Source organism: Symsagittifera roscoffensis, chromosome 4 (genome assembly GCF_963678635.1).
Source record: "Symsagittifera roscoffensis chromosome 4, txSymRosc1.1, whole genome shotgun sequence".
NCBI classification, from domain to species: domain Eukaryota; kingdom Metazoa; phylum Xenacoelomorpha; order Acoela; family Convolutidae; genus Symsagittifera; species Symsagittifera roscoffensis.
In genome coordinates this window covers 43,877,424-43,897,576 of record NC_087065.1, presented here as the reverse complement: position 1 = coordinate 43,897,576, position 20,153 = coordinate 43,877,424, and the positions used below count along the sequence as shown (strand labels likewise).

General features: G+C 36.4%; 1 protein-coding gene across 2 annotated transcripts in view; it reads left to right on the top strand.

The window, feature by feature from the left end:
• Positions 1-14,079, top strand: part of LOC134843526 (kinesin-like protein KIF2B) — a 44,523-nt gene extending 30,444 nt beyond the window's left edge. For both annotated transcript variants that reach the window (XM_063859631.1, XM_063859630.1), the window contains 8 exons: positions 305-825; positions 1,027-1,218; positions 1,663-1,844; positions 5,428-5,677; positions 9,280-9,588; positions 11,830-11,940; positions 12,424-12,559; positions 12,921-14,079. In XM_063859631.1, coding sequence (XP_063715701.1) covers positions 305-825; positions 1,027-1,218; positions 1,663-1,844; positions 5,428-5,677; positions 9,280-9,588; positions 11,830-11,940; positions 12,424-12,559; positions 12,921-13,018 — 1,799 coding nt within the window. In that variant the 3' untranslated portion in view covers positions 13,019-14,079. The remainder of the gene's footprint in view (positions 1-304; positions 826-1,026; positions 1,219-1,662; positions 1,845-5,427; positions 5,678-9,279; positions 9,589-11,829; positions 11,941-12,423; positions 12,560-12,920) is intronic.
• Positions 14,080-20,153: the final 6,074 nt, after the last annotated feature.

Sequence of the window (20,153 nt, the reverse complement as noted above, 5' to 3'; positions counted from 1 at the left end):
CAATTTTCAAACATCTGATAGATCATTGAAGAGAAAGGCTCCATCGTTAGATTTCGAAATCGATCAAAAATATTGCGTGATCCTTGAATTAAACATGGATTTGATCAAGTACAGATTGAAGTCAGAAGCAGCGCCAAAAATAGGTTGCGTGGACCAAAATTCTTGTATTCCTTTAAAATCACTTCTGATTTGGTCAAAGCTTAAGTCATTCATTATGGTGTGCAATATTTTATACCTTTATTTGTGAGTAGAAGGTATTTTATTAAAAAATGCCTCGTTCTATTCAAACATTCTGATATTCCAGTGCGAAGGAAATCCAACTGCGTGAAGGAAGTTGAGCGAATGGAAAAGGAGCGTGAACAGCGTCGAGTGAACCAGCAGAAGAAGCGAGACGAGAAGGAACAGATCATGAACAAACTGAACAACGACGGCAACAATCCCAACTGGGAGTTCTACAAGATGATCATGGAGTTCCAGGACAGTCTGCAGTACAATCCTTTGCAAGGAAACGAAGCGGTGTCAGATCACCAGATATGTGTGGCAGTAAGAAAACGACCAATGAGTACGAAGGAAAAGAAAAGGAGCGAGGTTGATGTGTTGACTATCCCTGATAAACAGACACTAATTGTCCACGAGCCGAAAGTAAAAGTTGACTTAACGAAGTTTCTGGAAAACCAGACATTCAGATTTGATTACTCGTTTGATGAGAACGTGGATAATAGACTGGTGTATAAGTACACAGCTCAGCCACTTGTTAGGTCTATCTTTGACGGAGGAATGGCAACTTGTTTTGCATATGGACAGACGGGAAGTGGAAAAACACATGTGAGCTCTTTTTTTTGGCTAAATCCTAAATTTTAGTTTTTGCTTGATATAAAATATTTTTTCCCCTAGATTGATTCAGTTGGATGCTACCAAAGGGAACTTTTTTGTAAGTTTTTTATGCAAAATGACAGTAAGAATGTAGCAGTGTCTATTATTAGCTGTGATTGCATAAAGTTATAAAATCGATAATTTCTTTATCAGACGATGGGCGGAGACTTCAACGGGAAGACTCAGGACTCAACCAAGGGCATATACGCTTATGCAGCGCAGGATGTGTTCAAACTACGTGAGTCTCCCAAGTATGCGGGCCTGAATCTTCTGGTTTCTTGTAGCTTCTTCGAGATCTACAGTGCTAAGGTGTTCGATCTCATCAACGAGAAGAAGCGACTTCAGGTAAGCATCCCTGTTTTTGTCTTCATTTAAGCGTGAAGTACGTTAAGCAAATATTTTAGCATGATTTTGAAATGAATATTTGAATTATTTGTGACCTAAAAGTGTTTATAGGAAATATGTCAAGTTGTTTCACCAATTGAAGAGTTAGATATAAGCGGAGAGAAATGGCAAATGGAATGCCATGAATGAAGATTGCTTTTAGATGCTCATAAGCAGATCACATTTGCCTGCCTAGAAAAATTGAAGGAAAACCTTGTGTCTTAAAATTTAAACTTCTGGTCGTGATTAATTTCCAGAAATTATGCGTTTGTGGATTCGAAATTGAGCTTTTGGAAGTTAGCCAAAGATTAGTTAAGCTTAAATAATTTAGTTTCGTGTTTGACCTTCAAGTGTTGTTTTGAAAAATATTAATTGCTCATTGTTGTTTTGATGTGTTGTGTGCAGGTGCTGGAGGATGGTAAGGCGGAAGTGCATGTGAAAGGACTTATGGAGGTGGTGGTGAACAGTGTGGAGGATATCATGCAGCTGATCCACTTGGGCAATAGCACCAGGACTAGTGGCACCACATCCATGAACAACCACTCCTCCAGATCACACGCTGTCTTCCAGATCATACTCAGGCCCAGGTTAAACACAACATATACTCTATTTCTTTATACTAGTACGCAGTCGCAGACACTATCCTAAACCAGTTAGCATCACTTGTGTCGATCTTGGTGACCTGGAATATGTTCATCATCCTCTCTAAAATTAGGTTGTAATTGAAAAGTTGGAGTTAATTAATTTGGAGTTGGAGTTAACTTGTTTTGTTGTTGTGGTTGTTGTTCAAATCGAGTCCTCGAATCCTAGAAAGTTTGCGACTTCGATCGGCCGAAGCCACAGCTCAATTGGCGCAAGAGAAGTGGTGTTCTTGGAACAGTTGAAAAGGTATAAAGTTGTGTGGGGGAAGTACAGTGGGGGCATTTGGGTCTATTCTGTTTAGGAAGGGACTATAGCCGGACCTTAATTGGGCAAGGGTTCGGCTGGTGCCGCGAGGGAGGGAGTCTTCTGAAAAGGAGATATCGGGGGTTTGAGTGGCAGTAGTTTCGGGAGAGGTGCATCTGCAATAGCCTGTTTGCTTGGTGACGACTCAAATAATTTGATAACTACCTAGTTAAGCTTCCCGTTGCTCTGGTGTCATGAAGAAGATCTAGGAGAGTTCGATGTCAGACCATGTCGAAAGCTTTCGATAAGTCAAGAGTGGCAGAAACTGTTCTAGTTGGTGACCTTCGTTGTCTAAAAGCGTTATTTATCGAAAATTTCGAGGACTGATAACGCCGTTGTGGTTGAACGCATCGTTTGAAAGCCATGTTGGTGGTCGGCTTTCGTGAATAATTAAATAAGATCGGATGAATTAACGATTCTAAAACCAAATTAAAGACCTCAAATCGTCAGAATTTTTAATAGCTGTGCGTAAAATTTTTAATAGCTGCGCGTAAAACTGATACTGGGCAATAAAATTCTGACGATTTGAGGTCTTTAATTTGGTTTAAGTAGGGGTGCCACCTTTTATTTTTATAAGTATAATTTTGATTTTTCGAAGTATAATGTCGAGAGAAAGAGAGCGGTTAAAAATGCGCGTTTAAAATTTGATAGCTACCGGGCCAAGGTTTCAAATGAACCGTGCAAAGACCGGCTGGTCTTAAAGTTTTTGACGATTTCATTGATTTAATGCAGTTTTCCAATTCGAGTTAAGCTGAGTTTCAGAGCTTTTTGCTTGATTAATATTTGAGCTTTGTGTTTTCGTGTGCTCTCAGTTTCGTGTATGCTACCTTGCGATAGGTTTCTGCGAAAGACGTAGAGCCATTTAACGATCTGATCACTTTCCAGAATTTACAAGATAAGGTATGATGATTGAAAATCCTGGAGGAATTCTCGACATTTTGCTTTCCTCTTTCGCCGTTTCGAACATGATTATCTCTATTTAATTTGTTTAAAAGTAGATCTGACGGATTTGTTATCTTATTTGTTAGCAGATATCCTCAGCAATGGGGAGATTCGTTAAAATTGGTAGGTGATCTGAGTCTAATTTAAACATTGAGGATGTTGCGAGTGATTTGTCAGGTGATGATGTTGATGAATTTCTATCATATGGCAGTCGAGTGTGGTGGTAGTCATTAAGTGAGGGTAAATAAGGATTGAACAATTTCGGCTCCTAGAGTAGCCCCGCGTCGATCTTTGGTATATTGGAGCTCAAAGTGCGAAATGAGCAATTGCATCGCCAGTATAATATTATTTTTTCTGAGAAGAGTTACAATGGTTGCTTTATAGTCCTTAACACAACTACTATGAGGAGGGACATAAAAGTTCGTGATACTTTTTGATTGTTAGCCTTTACCTTAACGCTTTGCGCCTCCAGAGTTTCGTCTTCCACTATTTCGTGTTCATCGAAGAGAAGATAGTTGTAAATTGCTTTAAGTAGACCTCCTCCTCCTCGCGGTCGGCCTTCATAAGTAAAGTGTACTTAGGCCCTAACGAGGAAGTGCGGTTTTTCGAATTGAGTTTGGTTTCATGAAAAACCGCTATGTGAATGTACTCGCACAATATAGCTGATATTTGATGTGCTTCCCCAGAGATGCCATTGCAGTTCAGCTGCAGAATGTTCAGGGACTGAGTTGACGGTGAGGGTGGATTGGCGTGGTTACTAGGGGGTGTTTGTTGCAGTTAGTCGAACTGTATAAGTATCAAGGTTTAAAATCATGGGGGTGGTATTTGCTGGGGGTAGTCTAGTTGAGGAAGGGATAGAAGTAAGTCGGGAATTATTTGCTGAATTTGTTACCACTTGGAGGGGCAAGATGTAATTTGCTGTACACGTAATTTGCTATACAGTTAAGTCTGTGATGATGTTTGAAAGAAAGAAAGAATTAATTTCTCAATGTTACTAGAAAATTCATATCATATTGCGCATAAATACATCAGTATCAAAGAGGGGACAGCTAACGATCCCATAAGGGATACTAAATGCTGCCCAAAGAAATATTAGAAACATGAATGATATAGTTAGTTGGGTTTCAAATTATTATGAAATCTAGTGCATAAATTCTACATATTTGCAAAAATAGAACGAACAAAAAAAGGTGAAATATGAAATCATACATTAGAGGGTCTAAAGGCCTTCTCAGAAATGGCATGATTTATCTCCGTTTTAAGTAACACACAACATAACTTAGTTTATTTAAAACAGTTGCAAATTTTAATGAACTGATTATAATATTAACCTAAAAATACAAGTTTTTTCCTTTCATTTTAAGCCTTGGGCATGAATATGAAATTTCTAAGTGATTTTTAGGAAAAACGGAAAAATTGGGCATAGGTTCCCCCTCAAGCGGGCCATTTCGGCCCATTTTGGAAAAAAATTATGTTTTTTTTTAATTCTTAATGGATGCGCCACTTTTCCGAGACTTTTATTCAGTAATCTAAACTCACAAAGAGTCCGTCGTACTAGGTTTTCCGGGGATTCCGTCAAAAAAATCTCGGGTCCGTGGAGCAGCCATGGTATTTTAATAATTCCTATTAATAAATCTATTTTCCATCTATCCATCATATGCAAAAAAATATATCTTTTAGGAATAATTCAATTTAATTCTGGCAAAAGATATATTTGATGAGTTCTTCGTTGCTTAGAATGAACAGATCTCTAATTCGGTGAGCCACGCTTTGAATATTTGCCTGTGAAAAATTAGTTTCAGCGTGGTTAGACCACTGCATTTTAAATTAATCCATCCTCAAACGTGGCATCATACGCTTGTTTGGAAATAGAGGATTTTGTTATCACATTGGGAGCAGGTAAAAGGTCTGGGGTTGGGATTTATGCCGGCTTGAAGGAGAAGTATTAGGGTTAGAAGATGGGAGCAACCCGGCCGACTTAGAAAACTTCGTAGCCAAAAACCCAGTCCGAGCAGGCTTTTTGCGCTCGACTATTGGGGAGGATACGGAAGGTGCCATGTGTGGCTGTTTGTACAACCGTCGGGTCCACCACTAAAAGGCGGTACTTCTGAACCGATAAGCCTGTCTTGCAGTATTCAGTTCTGTTAGCTCACTCATTTTGTTCTGTATCAGATGAGATTTAAAATCAACCGCGATTACATGATCTGACAAACAAAGCAAGTTGCATGCTAGGACCAACTGAGTAGTAATAGAATGAATTCAGGTATTTTCCGCTTGTTTTAGCAATCAAACGACCAAGTTACATGGCAAGCTCTCTCTGATCGACTTGGCTGGAAACGAGCGAGGCAAAGACACAATCAGCTCAGACAGGGGCACCCGTCTGGAGGGAGCGGAGATTAACAAGTCCCTTCTGGCCTTGAAGGAGTGCATCAGAGCACTGGGCAAACCAGGCGCCCATTTGCCTTTCAGGTCCAGTAAACTGACACAGGTGCTGAGAGATTCATTCATAGGAGACAATGCCAGAACATGCATGGTGAGTTTTCGTGGCTACTGCTGCACGCTTTAAGCTCCCGAAAAATATGATGGTTAATTACAAGCTTCTCAGACCTTTTGACTTCGAGTTGTGGCAAGTTTACATATACTTATACAAGCGGGTTTGCGAGCCCAATGATACAGCATCAGTCCACTCAATTTGGTTCAATCGTACAACTTTACCCTCCTCGTAAATCAGATCAGGGTTACAGAATTTTCTCAACTTAACTTAGCGTAAATTGTTTCAATTAACAATTTTGTTTGAGAAACTTTACAAAAAACATTAATTTTTTTGATTAACAGTATACAAATACCCTCGGAAATTTCCAAGCCAATTTGAATCGTATTTGTTCGAAGTGTATCTTTTACACTGATTCAAAAAAAACTTATACGTAGCCAGGAGTGAGATTACAAGAGGTCACTTCGGGAGGAGATTGTACAGTTGATTGGCACAGTTTGCTGAGTTTTTAGGCGTTAATTAGACAGCATATCGATTTGAATCAGTGACTCTTGGTTGGTTGGTCTGAGTTATAATTCTCCCAGTCATCGATGTTTTTCAAGTGTCACTGAACCAAAAAGACACTAATATAGGTCATGTTGAATTTTTTTCTACAATAAAAAATCGCAAATGTTGTTGACGCTCAAATTTGATTTTTCGCGGTTTGACATGATTTATTTTTAAGTTAAGTAGTTCATTTCTTTTGTTAAAAGAAGGAAAACTCCGCTATCGATCTGCAAAAGTTTAGAGGTCACGAAAAACGTGATCGACTTCTGTCAAAGAGTTTTAAGAGCATCTATTTTTAAAAGTTCTTGATGAGATTTTTTCAAAAAAGGGAATTATTTTTTGTGTACTTGCGTTCATTGACTCTTATCCACCTGTCTGTTGGCTATGTTTTTATCAGTAAAGCGCCCATCGTATTTTGTTCTCCCAATTCAAAGAGCTGTAAAGGGCATATATTTTGTCTTGAAGTTCGAAAGTTGAAGTATTTTTTTCTTCGTTTCGTATCCTTTGTCTCTTTTTGACCTTCTCTTGGCTATGTTCTTGTTTTTAAGAAGTGCAGCTTTGCGCCTGTGTTACTTGCTTCACACATATTCGTAAACAGCAAAACATGGAACCAGAAAGTATAATGCGCGGATCTCATCGGCTGAAATTGAATCAGTTGCGAGAACATAATTCAACTCGTCACTCAATTAGTAAATAATGTGTTTTCTCAGGGGCTGATTTAGGGGGGGGGGGGGGGGGGTATCGGACGCCCCCCTCAGGGATTTGACCCCCTGCCGACCCAAAGGGTCCCCCCTTTGGTACTTCTTAAGAAATCTATTTTTTGCCGACCGACCCTAAAATTTTTCTAAAGGCGCCTTGGGCGCCAATATAAACTAACTTTGAGAGAGAGCGCGCGCCAAAAAAACGCGATTTTTTTGTCAACATTTTTCAAAAAGTGCCCAAAACGGCTTTTTTGACCTGTTTTTTTTCAAAAATTTGCCTGCGGCGCAGAAAATTTGGCCTAAACAGGGACTTTTTAGTGCTTTAGAAGAGCTCGGAAAATCAATTTGGTAGACCTAAAAAAAGGTCGTCAAAATTTTCGAAAAAATTTTTGAAAATCCGCCCCCCCCCCCCCCCCCTCGGAAAAATCCTGGATCCGCCCCTGTGTTTTCTAACTGATTTTTTTTCGCGGATAATAAAAATACGCGTTTTTTATGTTTCGTGTGTTTAGAGCTGTTTTGTCGTTTTTTTTGCTGTTTTTTGCGAGGTGCTGGTTCTCTGTTAAAACTGGTAATGAACGTAGTGAGAACTCTTATATAGGGCTTGGTGATTTTTTGTTTTATTTTTCAGGAAAAATTCTTTGAGTTTGTTCACGCTCAATTTGATTTTTCGCGGTTTGACTTGGGATTTCTTTTCAAGTTCAGTGCATTTCCATTGTTAAAAGGAAGGCAAACTCCACTATCGATCAGCAAAAGTGTAAAGGTCACGAAAATCGTGATCGACTTCTAAATTCGAAAAAGGAAATTAATTAACAGATTTCCCAGCGAAATTAAAATTTTGCCTATTGATCCAGTTTTCTCAAATTGGATTAATTTTAACAAAAAAGTGTCCATCATGAATTGTTCTGCAATTTCAAAGAGCTGGGAGGCCATCTATTTTTTCTTCGAAATTCAACAGTTGAAGGTTTTTGAAAAAACATGTCATTTTTTTTATTGTTCCGACTTTCGATACGAAAGTAACGGAATATTTGTGGTCGGGGTGGGTTTTTTTTTTCTTCAGACAAATTTCGACTTTTTAACTAGCCATTTTTGACGGAATTTTTTCATATCAATCCAAAGGTATTGTTGTCTTGAGCTTAAATTTGAAAAAAATTTTTCACCTGTGATCATTTTTCGTAGAGTTATGAGGGTTTAAAGATTGCCATTTTGACCAATTTGGGACAATTAACGCGCGATATAGTTCGCGCTATTAACGCGTAAGCGGAGATTTAATCCGTCTTATAAATCGTTCCAAATTGGTTGAACGAAGCTTATTTGCCATAATTGATTTGTTACAAGGAACGAAATCTATCTTTTTATACTTTATATGGTGTGTGGGGGGATGATTTTCAAAAAAAAAATTCAAATTTTGGAAAAAAAAAATTTTCATTTAATTTTATTTCATTTAATTTTTTTATGTTATTACTGCTGCTCCATAAACCTTAAAAGGCTGTCGGAACATTCAGGGCTTCGCCCTGATACGAGCAGTCTTGTTTTCCTTGCGTTCATTACTCTTTTCCAACTGTCAGTTGGCTATGTTTTTTCGTTTAGCGAAACAAAACCTCCTTGTACAAATCTGAGTCTTCAACTCAGGTGATTCTGTTTTTAATGATGCAGTATTTATGCATTTTTTTAATACTGATATGGTACGTCCCGCCCGTATTTGGTCCAGACACTCATTGATATAATGGAGGTACCATCTTTATTTAATTCCGCTGCATAGCAGAGGTATATTTATTGTTTTAGCATACTAGGTGTTCATGGATTTGGTATTTGGAAATCAGCTAGCTCTCAAAGAAATGTGCTGTTTCATATATACTAATGAAAATGTATCGGGTTTTCTTGGACAATGTTTGATAGTATGTTCAATCTTGTGTTGTGGCTAAACCAGTCGTTTCAAAAACAAGTTAGGAAAGGCACGAAGTGATTAATTGGCAACCAAACATAAATGTACTGGAGTTATTTTTAGACTAAATATGTAGTTTTTGCAGTCTTCTAACCCTTTTGCGATCACAGTTGATAAACGCTCAGCTGAAACTTTGGTCTAATTGTTGCCTAATAAAATCGATTATAAGCGTGTGAGTAGTTGCCGCTGTGTAAACAGTGTATAAATTGGTTACTGCTAATTTTGTTTATTTTTATTGGCTGCTGTTAATTAATTTATGAAAATTTTGGATTTTCTTATAATTGCTGTGACCACCGAAGGTGAGGAAGAAATATTGCTTAAAGTTTTTTGTTGTCGAATCCAGCTTTTTGCTAGATTTGCTTATTGAGAACGAAGAGTTGAGTTCGCTCTTCACGCCAGGAAAATTCGTCGACGAGGAAACTGAAAGCAACCAAATATTCTTGTTTGCTGTTTAGATTGCTATGATCGCTCCAGTGTTTACTTCATGTGAGCACACCCTGAACACATTAAGATACGCAGACAGAGTGAAAGAACTGGGTGTGTCTGCAGACGGGGGAACTATTATGGAAGAGGCCGAGTTAGAAGTCTATGACCCTGATGACCCCCTCAACTCCCCGAGTCCTTCGAGGAATGGAACGGGAGGGGTGGTGCCTATTCAGGGCACAACTGGGGGAGAGGCACCCAAAAAGAGACGTTCAAACAACAGTTCAATGGGGCTGCTCAAAAATGAAGACGTCGAGGCGAAGATGATGAGAACCCATGATGTAAGTTCTAGTTGAAATTATCTGGAGATTGTTGTTACAGTGACCGTAAATGACGGCATTCTGTATAGACGACTTTTTATAAACTTACGAACGCCATTATGAAATTGCTGCATAACTTCTTGAAATTGCTTCACGAAAAAAAAACAGGCAAAATAAGTTGCTTGACTTAGAAGCAGGCGGAGATCTAAGTTTTAATCATATTTCGAATTTTTGGATGTTGAATATCTATTGGCTTCAGAAAAAAATATTTGCTCGATCAAAAATGGGTGTTCAAAAATAGTGCCTAAGTCCCCAAAACCCCCTGTCCCCCTAACTTGCTGCTCCTCAGGAGTTACTGCTGATGGAATCTTTCAAAGTTGCATTGTATTTCAGTTTTTGCCAATGACTCATAATGACTCGGGATCTATTTGGCGCATCATTGCATGCTTCTTAACTTAGCAGTTGTTTTTCATGCTCGCATCATTGGTTTTTTAATGGAGTTTAGATAATGAAACGATAAATTTAGTACCAAAAACATGAGATTACAGTCAGTGAACCAATGAGGTTTTGATTTTAAAATAGCTGGCTTTGCTGAGAACTCAAAAAAGCAAATGCGTATCTGAATAAAAGACAAGGTGTTTTACAGGTTCAGCCTGGTGAAAACTTTGGTTAATTAAAGGTAGCAAAAGTTTTCTGTAAAAGATCATATTCCTAAGCTATTGAAATTGCTAAGATTTTTCAGTGGAAATGCAAGCAAGCTTGAATTTTGTTTTTGCTTCTGAAGGCTTAATGAATAAATTTGAGATTTAGTGTTTTGCAAGTAGTTGTGGTGCGCAGAAAAGTTTCAGCACAATGGGTCGTCTCGTTTCAGCAAATACAGTATATTCGCCCTCCCTTTTTCTGGAAATTTGAAATGAGAAAATTAAAACAAGAGCTAATTTTAAAATGGCGTAAAGAATTGCTCTTCACATTTTTAATCGGTACTAGTTTTTTTTCTCGATTGTTCACAGGATCTCTAATTTCAAGATCTCCATTTTCAGCACATTTAATACCTCTAGTTCCCGTGTCCAGTGTTAATGCATTACTGGATCTACTGGTGAAAAAAAATTTTAGATGTAAAATTGTTTTTTTTTATAGGCTTTCAGAGCAATTTCATTTCAAATTCATTCAAGGTGATGGCACAGCGTATTGTTCAATTACTTTAAAAAAATTTCAAATTATTCTGAAAAAAAATTCTAAAAAAAATTTCCCTTCCTTTGCGTTTTAGCTTCATATTTGACCAGATTGATGTAATTAGGTTAATATTATAGGCTTTCTATTTTTCCTGCAAATTCTTTTTTGTAGTTTTTGTTTGAACTTTATTGTATGCAAGTTTTTTGGTTGGGTTCAAACTTGGGGGCTCCAGCCATTAATCGATGTCTCATAAATGATCTCTGATTAGCTTCATATTTCACAAGTTTGATGTTCTTGGATTAATTTCCTGAAGCTAATCAGAGATCATTTATGAGACATCGATTAATGGCTGGAGCCCCCTAGTTTGAACCCAACCACAAAAACTTGCATACAATTAAATTCAAACAAATAATACAAATAAGAATTTCCAAACTTTACAGGGTTTGTAAAGTTTTCTGTCTTTTTCTGCAATTTCTTTTGTCTATTATTTGTTTGAAATTTTTAGGTTCATGTTTTATGAAATTTCTATGTTTTTTCGTTCATTTTTTTCGTTCATTTTGATCTTTGTTTTCAGAAACCAATCGAAAATGTCTTTTCATTTATCCGGATGTTCTTGATGAACATGCAGTTTATGCGTTTCTAAGATTTTTAGAGAAGTTTTTCTGGAGTTTTTGGATCATGATTTTTGAACCAAAACCTCTTTGTTTTTGTATCCTCTCTATCTAATAGTTTTCAGAAAAAATGAGGTTGTGTAATCTGAATACTCTATGTTTTTGGTAGTTGAGTTATATATCAATTGCAGAAAATTTCCTGACTTTTCAGCCGACGATTAATGCAGCATAATTCATTTAATTTTTTTTCGTATGGTCAAAATTATCTTTCGAACTTTGGAATGTAGTTAAAATCGAACTTTGGAATGCAACTTTGGAATGTGTAGAAATTTACTGCGATGGAACTTTTCATATTAAAATGTAACGTTTTCATATTAAAATGTAACATTCTAAAAATCAGTCGTCGTTGGTTTTTCAGAATTCATTTGAACGTTTCTGTATGGTTGACGGAATGAAACTACTGTTTTTGTTGTTGCAGGATGATGAGGAGGAGGAAGTTGGCGAGGACTGGTATGCGATGATGCCCCTATGTGACGAACTGAGAGATATGGAAGAGAAGCTACTGGATAACGTCAGAGGACACATCGAGGTCAGCACCACATTCACGTTATCATTCGAAAGTAGTATCAATTCAGTTGTTTCTGCTCAAAGGGATCTCAATTTGAATAGTTACACGTGATAATCATCTTTATATTATCATCATCTTCATCGATTATTATTTTTTGCACCCTGATCATATGCCCATTGGTGCAATTTCTAGACCGAGAATTTATTGAAGTTTTAAACCGAAAAGAAGAGTACCTGCTGTAATGTGAGGTAGACTGCAAATCGTAAATAAGAGCTAACAGTTGAACAAATACATCCATACATAGGCGACAATCGTTCGGTTTCAGATTCGTTCTCGCTGGACTTACCTGATTAACATATTCAGTATGTTTAGGTTGGGTTCAAACTTGGGGTCTCCTAAGGTGTAATAATTCCGCAGTTCGGTGCTTTCTAAAAGACGAGTTAAAAATATAGTACCCATTAATCGATGTCTCTTAAATGATATGTGTTTGTGTTGTTTATATAGCAAGAGATGGACTTGTCTGAGCAGAAGAGGAATCTGTACAACTCCACCAATAGCCCAGACTACGACATTGACGACTTCTCCGCCCAGATGGAGCGAATAGTGGACGGACAGCTGGAGGAACTGCTCAAAGTCAAAGGTCAGTCCACACTGTGCTTCAGTTTAAATCAAGAAGACCAGACTTGTTTCTCTTACCATGAGAAAATCAGTTTCTTTCTTGAGTGTGGGTGACATTTTTAGTAATTTTATCAGCTATAAGTGATAGTCAATTGACGAGTGCAGATAAAAATAGAAATTTAAAGTCTGTATAACCTGGAAGTTAAAAAGGCGAAATTTGATGATATGTAACCATGGAAATCCAGTTCATTTCTGCCAAATGTAATAGAAGTAAAATCATTCCCGGCTGTATGGTTTCTGAGCTGTAAGAAACATGCTTAGAATAATTAATTTGGAGTAGTGTCTGATTCATATCACCTTGAGTGATGATTTTATGTTAACAGAAGAGTTGGCCAATATCAGAATGAAAATTAAACAAGAGGAAGAGGCAGCGAAACAGATCTCAACAAAGAAACAGCAGAAGCAGACCAGCAAAAAGTAGTCTAGTCCACCCACACTAGCCAAATGCCCCTCACTCCCAACGCTCACCACACCACGCCATAGACTCACGCAGGCGGATAGGATAATTAACCGCGCCAGAAATATTAAAAAAACTGAAAAATAGACGTAACTCAAATGCAATTATTTAATTCAACAACACAACTCACTCTTACTGCAGCGAATTTAATGTCGTTTCCCGCCTACGCCAATTAACTATAATATTTGACTGTAGATAAAACGCAATTTTTATGTCAAATCTTCAATTTCATATCTAACTCAAACTTTTTGCGTTCTTTTTGATGTTGTATTTGAGAAGGGGGAATGTGTTTTTGCTTTGCTGTAAACGCTGTACAAAATGTGCTTTTCACCCAACGCCTTTTAAACTTCATAATTTTTAGTTGTTCAGAAATTCCACCTTTTTTGGGCTACCAGGATAAAAATTGAAAACTCATGTGTTGGTATAATGCCGTTGTAACGGCGAGGATTATCTTTGAATCACTGTGCGCATAAGATATGTCCAATTTCGAAGTTTTTGAAGATAAACTTTAAATACTTAATCTGAAGTTGCAATACTTGTAATTGTAATAAAGGAATATTTTTGCATAGATTTCCCATTTTTTCGCTGGATTTGAATGTGCCGTAGAAATTTTGCAGAGTAGTTTTGTATCCTAGCTTCCTATTCCATCCATCCTTCTGCCTTCATCTTAGTGTGAACAGAACAGTCCTCGGTGAACCTTTTAAATCGGAGTTTTTGGCCGGCCTGTTTTCAAGGTCATGTTTCTAACAATTAATGAAGGCGACTGAAATTCGAACAGCATTTATAAAATGTCACTTTTTAGCTTGAATTTGAATTGTTGAAATTTGTATGATTTAACGAAAAAATATGCCCTGAGGTGTTAACGAGTCGCCTTCATTTTCCTTTACTGTTTGGTGCTTTTGGAAATTTTGAAGACCAATTGAGTGTTAACACAAATGGTTTCCTTGTAAAAAGAAGTTAGATATTATTTTTGCTGTCTTTCATTTGTTGCTAACTTAGATGCATAATTAAGTTTTATTCAATTCCCGGGTCTTACTGGGGTATCCTAAACTCAAGGTAGTCCTTAAACAGTGTAGCCAGTTACACATGCTGCAATAGAACAAGTCCGCGAATCCAGTTTTTGGTATCAGAAGTGTGGAAATGCCTCGTCGCGATGAGCGGTCTGAACCTAAAAATACTAATTCGACCATTCACGGATTTAACTTAATTGATGATTTGTCGAGTTGACAGTTCGAATTTTGATTTCCCTTGACGCTCGACTTATAAAATGTAGAGCGTTGGAAGCGTGCTATCCGGCTAAAAGTCAAAAAAGCTTTAATATTTTAAACTTTTGAGAATGAGCGCAGTTGTTTATCGATAAAATCTGATATCTTTAGGATGCACGCCGTCGTACGGGAGATTTCAACCTTTTACGCGAAGGTCAGTTTTTTCAGCGCGAATAGTATGGCAGCTTTTAGTTCAAACTACTAAGCAAAGCTTAGCTATATCCGCAAAAAATAGCGTTTGATTGATAGTAGGGAAAGCCAAGAGGATATAGTTTAAAGACTAAGGTAAATAACTACTGGCCCGGACGTACAATTTCGAATTCTGTTTTACAAAAAATTAATTTTTTAAGTTTGATTTTCTAAAAACCCTGAAAATTTAATGTAATTCCTTAGATTTTACTCTCTTAGTTTTTGATAGCTGCTTTTTGCTGTTTTTTTGCGTGTGTTTACAAAGAGCAGGATCGCGTCTATCAAATAAATGTTTTTGCAAAACCCTTGCGAAAAGCAAGTATGTTGCAACCGGTTACTAGATATTTTCCCTCTTTACACTAGCGTCAGCTAACTCAACTCTGGCAGTTTTTTGAAATCATAATTTATATAAAATGTTTCTTTGTTTTCCGATTTGTGGCAAAGTTAGTGTGTGTGCCTTCAGTTTTATATATTCCAAATTAATGTTTGAAACATTGGCTATTTGAATTTGGTGCCACTTTTGCTGAATTGCTTTGGGTTTTTTTAGCATTTGTAGCTGCTTTACTCTTGACAAGTGTTTGTCGATGGTTAAGCGTGCATGGCTGAGTGATTAGTGCGTGAGATGCAAAATCTCTATATTGCAGTTGGTCACAGTTTTTTGCTAATTCGAAGCTTATTTCTTTTTTTTTATTGCGCTTTCTAGAGCTGCTTTTTGTCGTGTTCTCGCTAGTGTTTGCGAAACGAAGCTTCGCCTCTCTGTGAACGTTTTTGCTCACACGATTTTGCTTGTCAAAACTTAACAGGTGTTTTAACTTGTTTATAAAAAAAAATTTATTCAACTGCTCCAGCGCATCTGGCGGTGAAGTAACACATGCTTGAGACGAAAAAAAGCTTGTGGTTCAAACCCGACCGCGAACTTTAAGCAACTTTGAAATTTTCTGCTTTTTTTGGCGATCAGCCTTCTGTTTATTGTTTCGAATTAGTTAACGTTGCAAAAATTCTTTTGAAGATTTTAAGCTTTCCACCTTTCTGAATTGCATTTTTTGAAATTAAAAAAAAGGTTATTTTTTGAACTTTTTGCTTTGGCAAAAAAAGATCACTAAATTATGACGCATGCAATCATTATGAGCGTAATTATTGTTGTCGGCGTGTTACCGCCACTTTTTTGTTGAGATATTTTTCTTACTTTCATTCAATTTCTTTGGCATTTTAAAGTTTTTTGAAAGATTTTCATTCCGTACAAGTTGATACAAAGATAAGACAATGCTGGTAGATCTAGTTTTTCTCGACACTATCTTGTTTTTACAAAAACTTGGTTTGTTTTGCCGCTTTTGTCTTGATTTTTGTCTGCTTATGCTATATTTGTGTTGTACGCTAGTTTTATGTTCTATGGTTTTCATTCGGTTCAGTTTCCAAATTGGGTATACAACCTTGCATTCACTTTATAAGGCACTTTAGAAAACTTTGTTGGCAATAGTTTTGGGTTGATTTTCAGCTTATTGGCTGTCGGTTTTTTTTGTCGGCTTCCCACTTAAAATCTTGTTTTTCCTGCTAATTTTCGGTGTTAGTTTTAAGATATGATTCTACATGAGTTGTTAGTTTTAAGATCTGGTGCGGTGTTAGTTTTAAGATTTGGAGCACGATTTGAAAGCAAAAATTTTCAATCAACACTATCAATGAGTTATACAGGCAGGTGACTATTGGCCTGGTAGTCGTTCTTGCTTTGAATTTTGTAGCATGTAGAAAATTTGTTATTCGATTGTTTGAGAGATGTTTTCGTTGCTCCTTGCTCGTGATTTATATTTGCAGCTAGGTGTCTATCAAAATACTCAATCTATGCCATATCGTTTTTTTTCCATTACTTTGTCTGCTGTAAACATTTTTTTTTAAATTACGACAATCGTCGATTCATTTATTTCCAACCTTGCAGCCTTCTTTGTCGGCCGAATTGCAGCTTAGTTTTTTTTCTGTGATCATTATAATGCAGAGCATAAGATTTTTAATCCAACAATTGAAAATTGGCAGAATTTTATTTCTTTGAAACTGCTGACAAATATTACGAGGCCAAACTGTGCACTGGATAGGCGCACAATTTTGCGTCGGTATGTACTTTGATTCCAGAGACAAGTCTTTAAACATTTTTAATTTTTGTTGGAACGATCAAAGAGAATGAAAGAACGAAAGAAGAACAGGGAGCGTCCTTGTTGTGAATCCGCTGACAACTCACAAAATACACAGTTTGGCCTCGTAATGAATTTTTTTTTTTTAAATTTTCATAACCTTTTCAGTTTTGTTAAATTTCGTTATCTTTATTCAATGGGTTTCATTTATTTGATAAGCATTTGTTTGAAGATATAATAAACTTATGTTGTGTGAATGTTGCTAACTCGTTTTTCATCCTACGTTTCTTACGTGCGAACCGATAAAACTTTGATTTTAAAATTATTAATGTCTGTCATGTTTCGGCGAGTATATGAACATAACAAGACTATTCATTTATCAACTGAAAGTATATCGACGCTCTGAGTCTTTCGAGTGCGCGTCCTTTATTTCGTGTCAAAAAATTTTTTCATCAATAATTTCTCTCCTGATGTTTCCAAAGTGTTAAGTTTGTGAAAATCAAAACAAATGTAACCAGTTAGCTTGCCTGATAACTCGAGCGTACTGTAGTGTGATTATGCGTTGATGGCACTTTTGAAGCAGTAGGTTTCCTTAGCATTATACTAACACGTGCTTTGACTTTTGATTACTAATAAGTTAAGACAGTTAATGATTTCGTAATTCGTCAATTGAACCTAAAAAAGCTTTCTTAGCATTATACTAACACGTGCTTTGACATTTGATTTCTAATAAGTTAAGACAGTTAATGATTTCGTAATTCGTCAATTGAACCTAGAAAAGCTATTTGTTTCATACTACAATATAATAACTAAGTGTCATTTCAGAAACTTTCCAACTCGATATACTTCGCGAGATTTCCGACATACACGCAAAAGTAACCCTAATTGACACACAGAGACAGAAATGCAACTCCGCAATCACGAGCGAGAAAGCGGCAAATATTCAGTTTTATTTTGACATAAGTATATGCAAATTGCTTTATTACATTCTAATTTATTACATGCGAAGTTAGTTTGGTTTTCTTAAGTTTATTACATTCCAATTTCCTATATGCAAAATTTGAATGTTAAAGCTCCTGAGTGTTTAAGCTCCATTTTTAAGCTCCTGAATTTTGCCGATTTTTATTTTGTGATTGCAAAGTTGCAACTTTGCCTCTGTTTGTCATTTTGGTTTAATTTCTGGGTTAGTTTCGCTTCCCCCTCACTTCTGGTTGCAAAATTTTACCCAGTCTTACGAGATCCATTTTTGGCTGGCCAACATCAAACATTTACTAACGGCGCCTTTGGCGCTAATAAAACTAAGTTTGAGCAGCGAGCGTGCGTCGATAAAAAAAAACAATTTTGTTTTGTGGTTAACTATTTTTAAAAAAGCTCAAAACATCATGTATAGCCCGTTTTTTCAAAAATTCGCCTGCAGCGCAGAAAAATTTTGACAATATAGGTTCATTATAAAATTTTCGGAGAGCTCGGAAAGTCAAATTAGTCGACCTATACAAAAGTCAACAAAAATTTCAATTTTGTTTTTGAAAAACCGCCCGCACTAGAAAAATTTCCGTACTTCCTTCGAATGTCAAAGTAATTAAAACATGGTTAGTTAGCCCAGACAAATAAGGTCCTGAAAAGCAAAAAACAGAAGAAACAATTTTTGCCAAACTTTTAAGTTCGTTTCCGGTAAGTGGTCACGATTAAAAACCTGCGTTAATGCTGACAATTTTTTTTTCATTTGCTAAAAAAAAAAGGCTGTTTCCTTTTCATCCCTACGGCCACCTATGACTTTTACATTAAATTTTTTGTTCGCAAAGTTCGGTTGCTTGAAAGTTCAGTAATTGTCATTTTACCAGGTCTGATTTTGAATAGCTTACTTTTTTTAAATTATTTTTCATCTATATGGGGTCTAATGATGCTGCATCGGCTTTGTCAATATAATTTTTGTAATTTCGACAGGCAAAAATTCCTGTTAGACAAAATCACGATTTATGAAAATAAATGGGATTGTCTTTTTTAGTCTTTTGAGACGCTTTTGAAGTTCTTTCACATTTCAACAAAAGTTTCAGTTCAGTAGAAAGCTGCTCAACTAAAATTCCAAAAAGAAACGTATTAATGAAAAGAGCGCCTACTCCCCTGTGAGCTTGTATAAGCCCCTTGTCCCTTCGTACTTTACCCTACAGTCCCTATCCTTTGAAAATGTTTTTGGGGGAATATTTGACCCGAATGGATAGCACGCGTTATGAGAAGCTTACCTACAAAGCAGATGTGCCCAAATTTTTTTCACCAAAATTTATGGCAGTTCTAAAAATCAATAAATGGCTTTGTACAGTCTTTTGAAAATATTTGTTTTTTTTTTCAAAAACGAAACCTTCATATGTTGAATTTTTTGCGTTCATCAAAACAATTGTATAAATTTCTTCTGTTCAAGTGGCTATGCCAAGATATTTTTACAGAAAAAGGTTTGCTTCGATGAACAATCAAATTTTTTTTATTTTTTGATCATTTTTTGGAATAATTTTTACTCGAAAACAATCAACAAAAGTTTTAGTTCAGTAGAAAGCTACTCGACTAAAATTCCGAAAAAGCGTATCAATGAAAAGAGCGCCTACTCCCCTGTGAGCTTTTATAAGCCCCTTGTCCCTTCGTACTTTACCCTACTGTCCATATCCTTTGAAAATGTTTGTGGGGGAACTTTGACGTGAATCTTCATATCTGCCAGTTTTTAGGTTAAGTTTTCAAGTTCAATAATAAAACACGGTTTTGGTAATCCTTAAGCGGCCACGACTTTATAATTATAGGAAAAAAAGAGGTAGACTTCGGAAAGTCAAGTAAAAGGACACTAATTTTTTTTTAAATGTTCACTGTTCATTACCCGAGCAATAAGCAAGGGTATAGCAATCGGGTGAAACACTTTTTTCCATAAACATTTTTGTCCTCAGGACTACTTCAAGAGGATATTGAAGAAATAAAAAGGCGCTGACGTTTTTTTTTTTTGAAAAATGTTCACTGTTCATTACCTTTGCGATAAGCATGGTTATAGCAATCGGGTAATAGTTTTTTTGCCCGTAAACGTTTTTGTCCACAGAATCACATCCATTTATATTTCATGTTTTTTTATCTGGTACTTATTTTTATCAACTTAATTTGTAAAGCATGGATTTTGTTTTGACTGTACTTTTTACTATATTTGAAAGTTCAGTAATTTGTCATTTTACCACGTCTGATTTTGAATAACTTTGTTTTTAAAGGTTATTTTTTGACTAAATGGTTTCTACTGATGCTGCATTGGCTTAGTCAACTTATGTTTTGTAGTTCTGATAGGAAAAAATTCCTGTTTGCGAAAATCACGTATTATGGATATAAATGGGATTGGTTTTTTCAAAAATTTTTTGAGACGCTTTCGGAATTTTTTCAAATTTCAACAAAAATTTCAGCTCAGTAGAAAGCTACTTGACCAAAACTTTAAAAAAGCGTATCAATGAAAAGAGCGCCTACTTCCCTTTGACCCGAATGTATAGCAAGCATTATGAGAAGCTT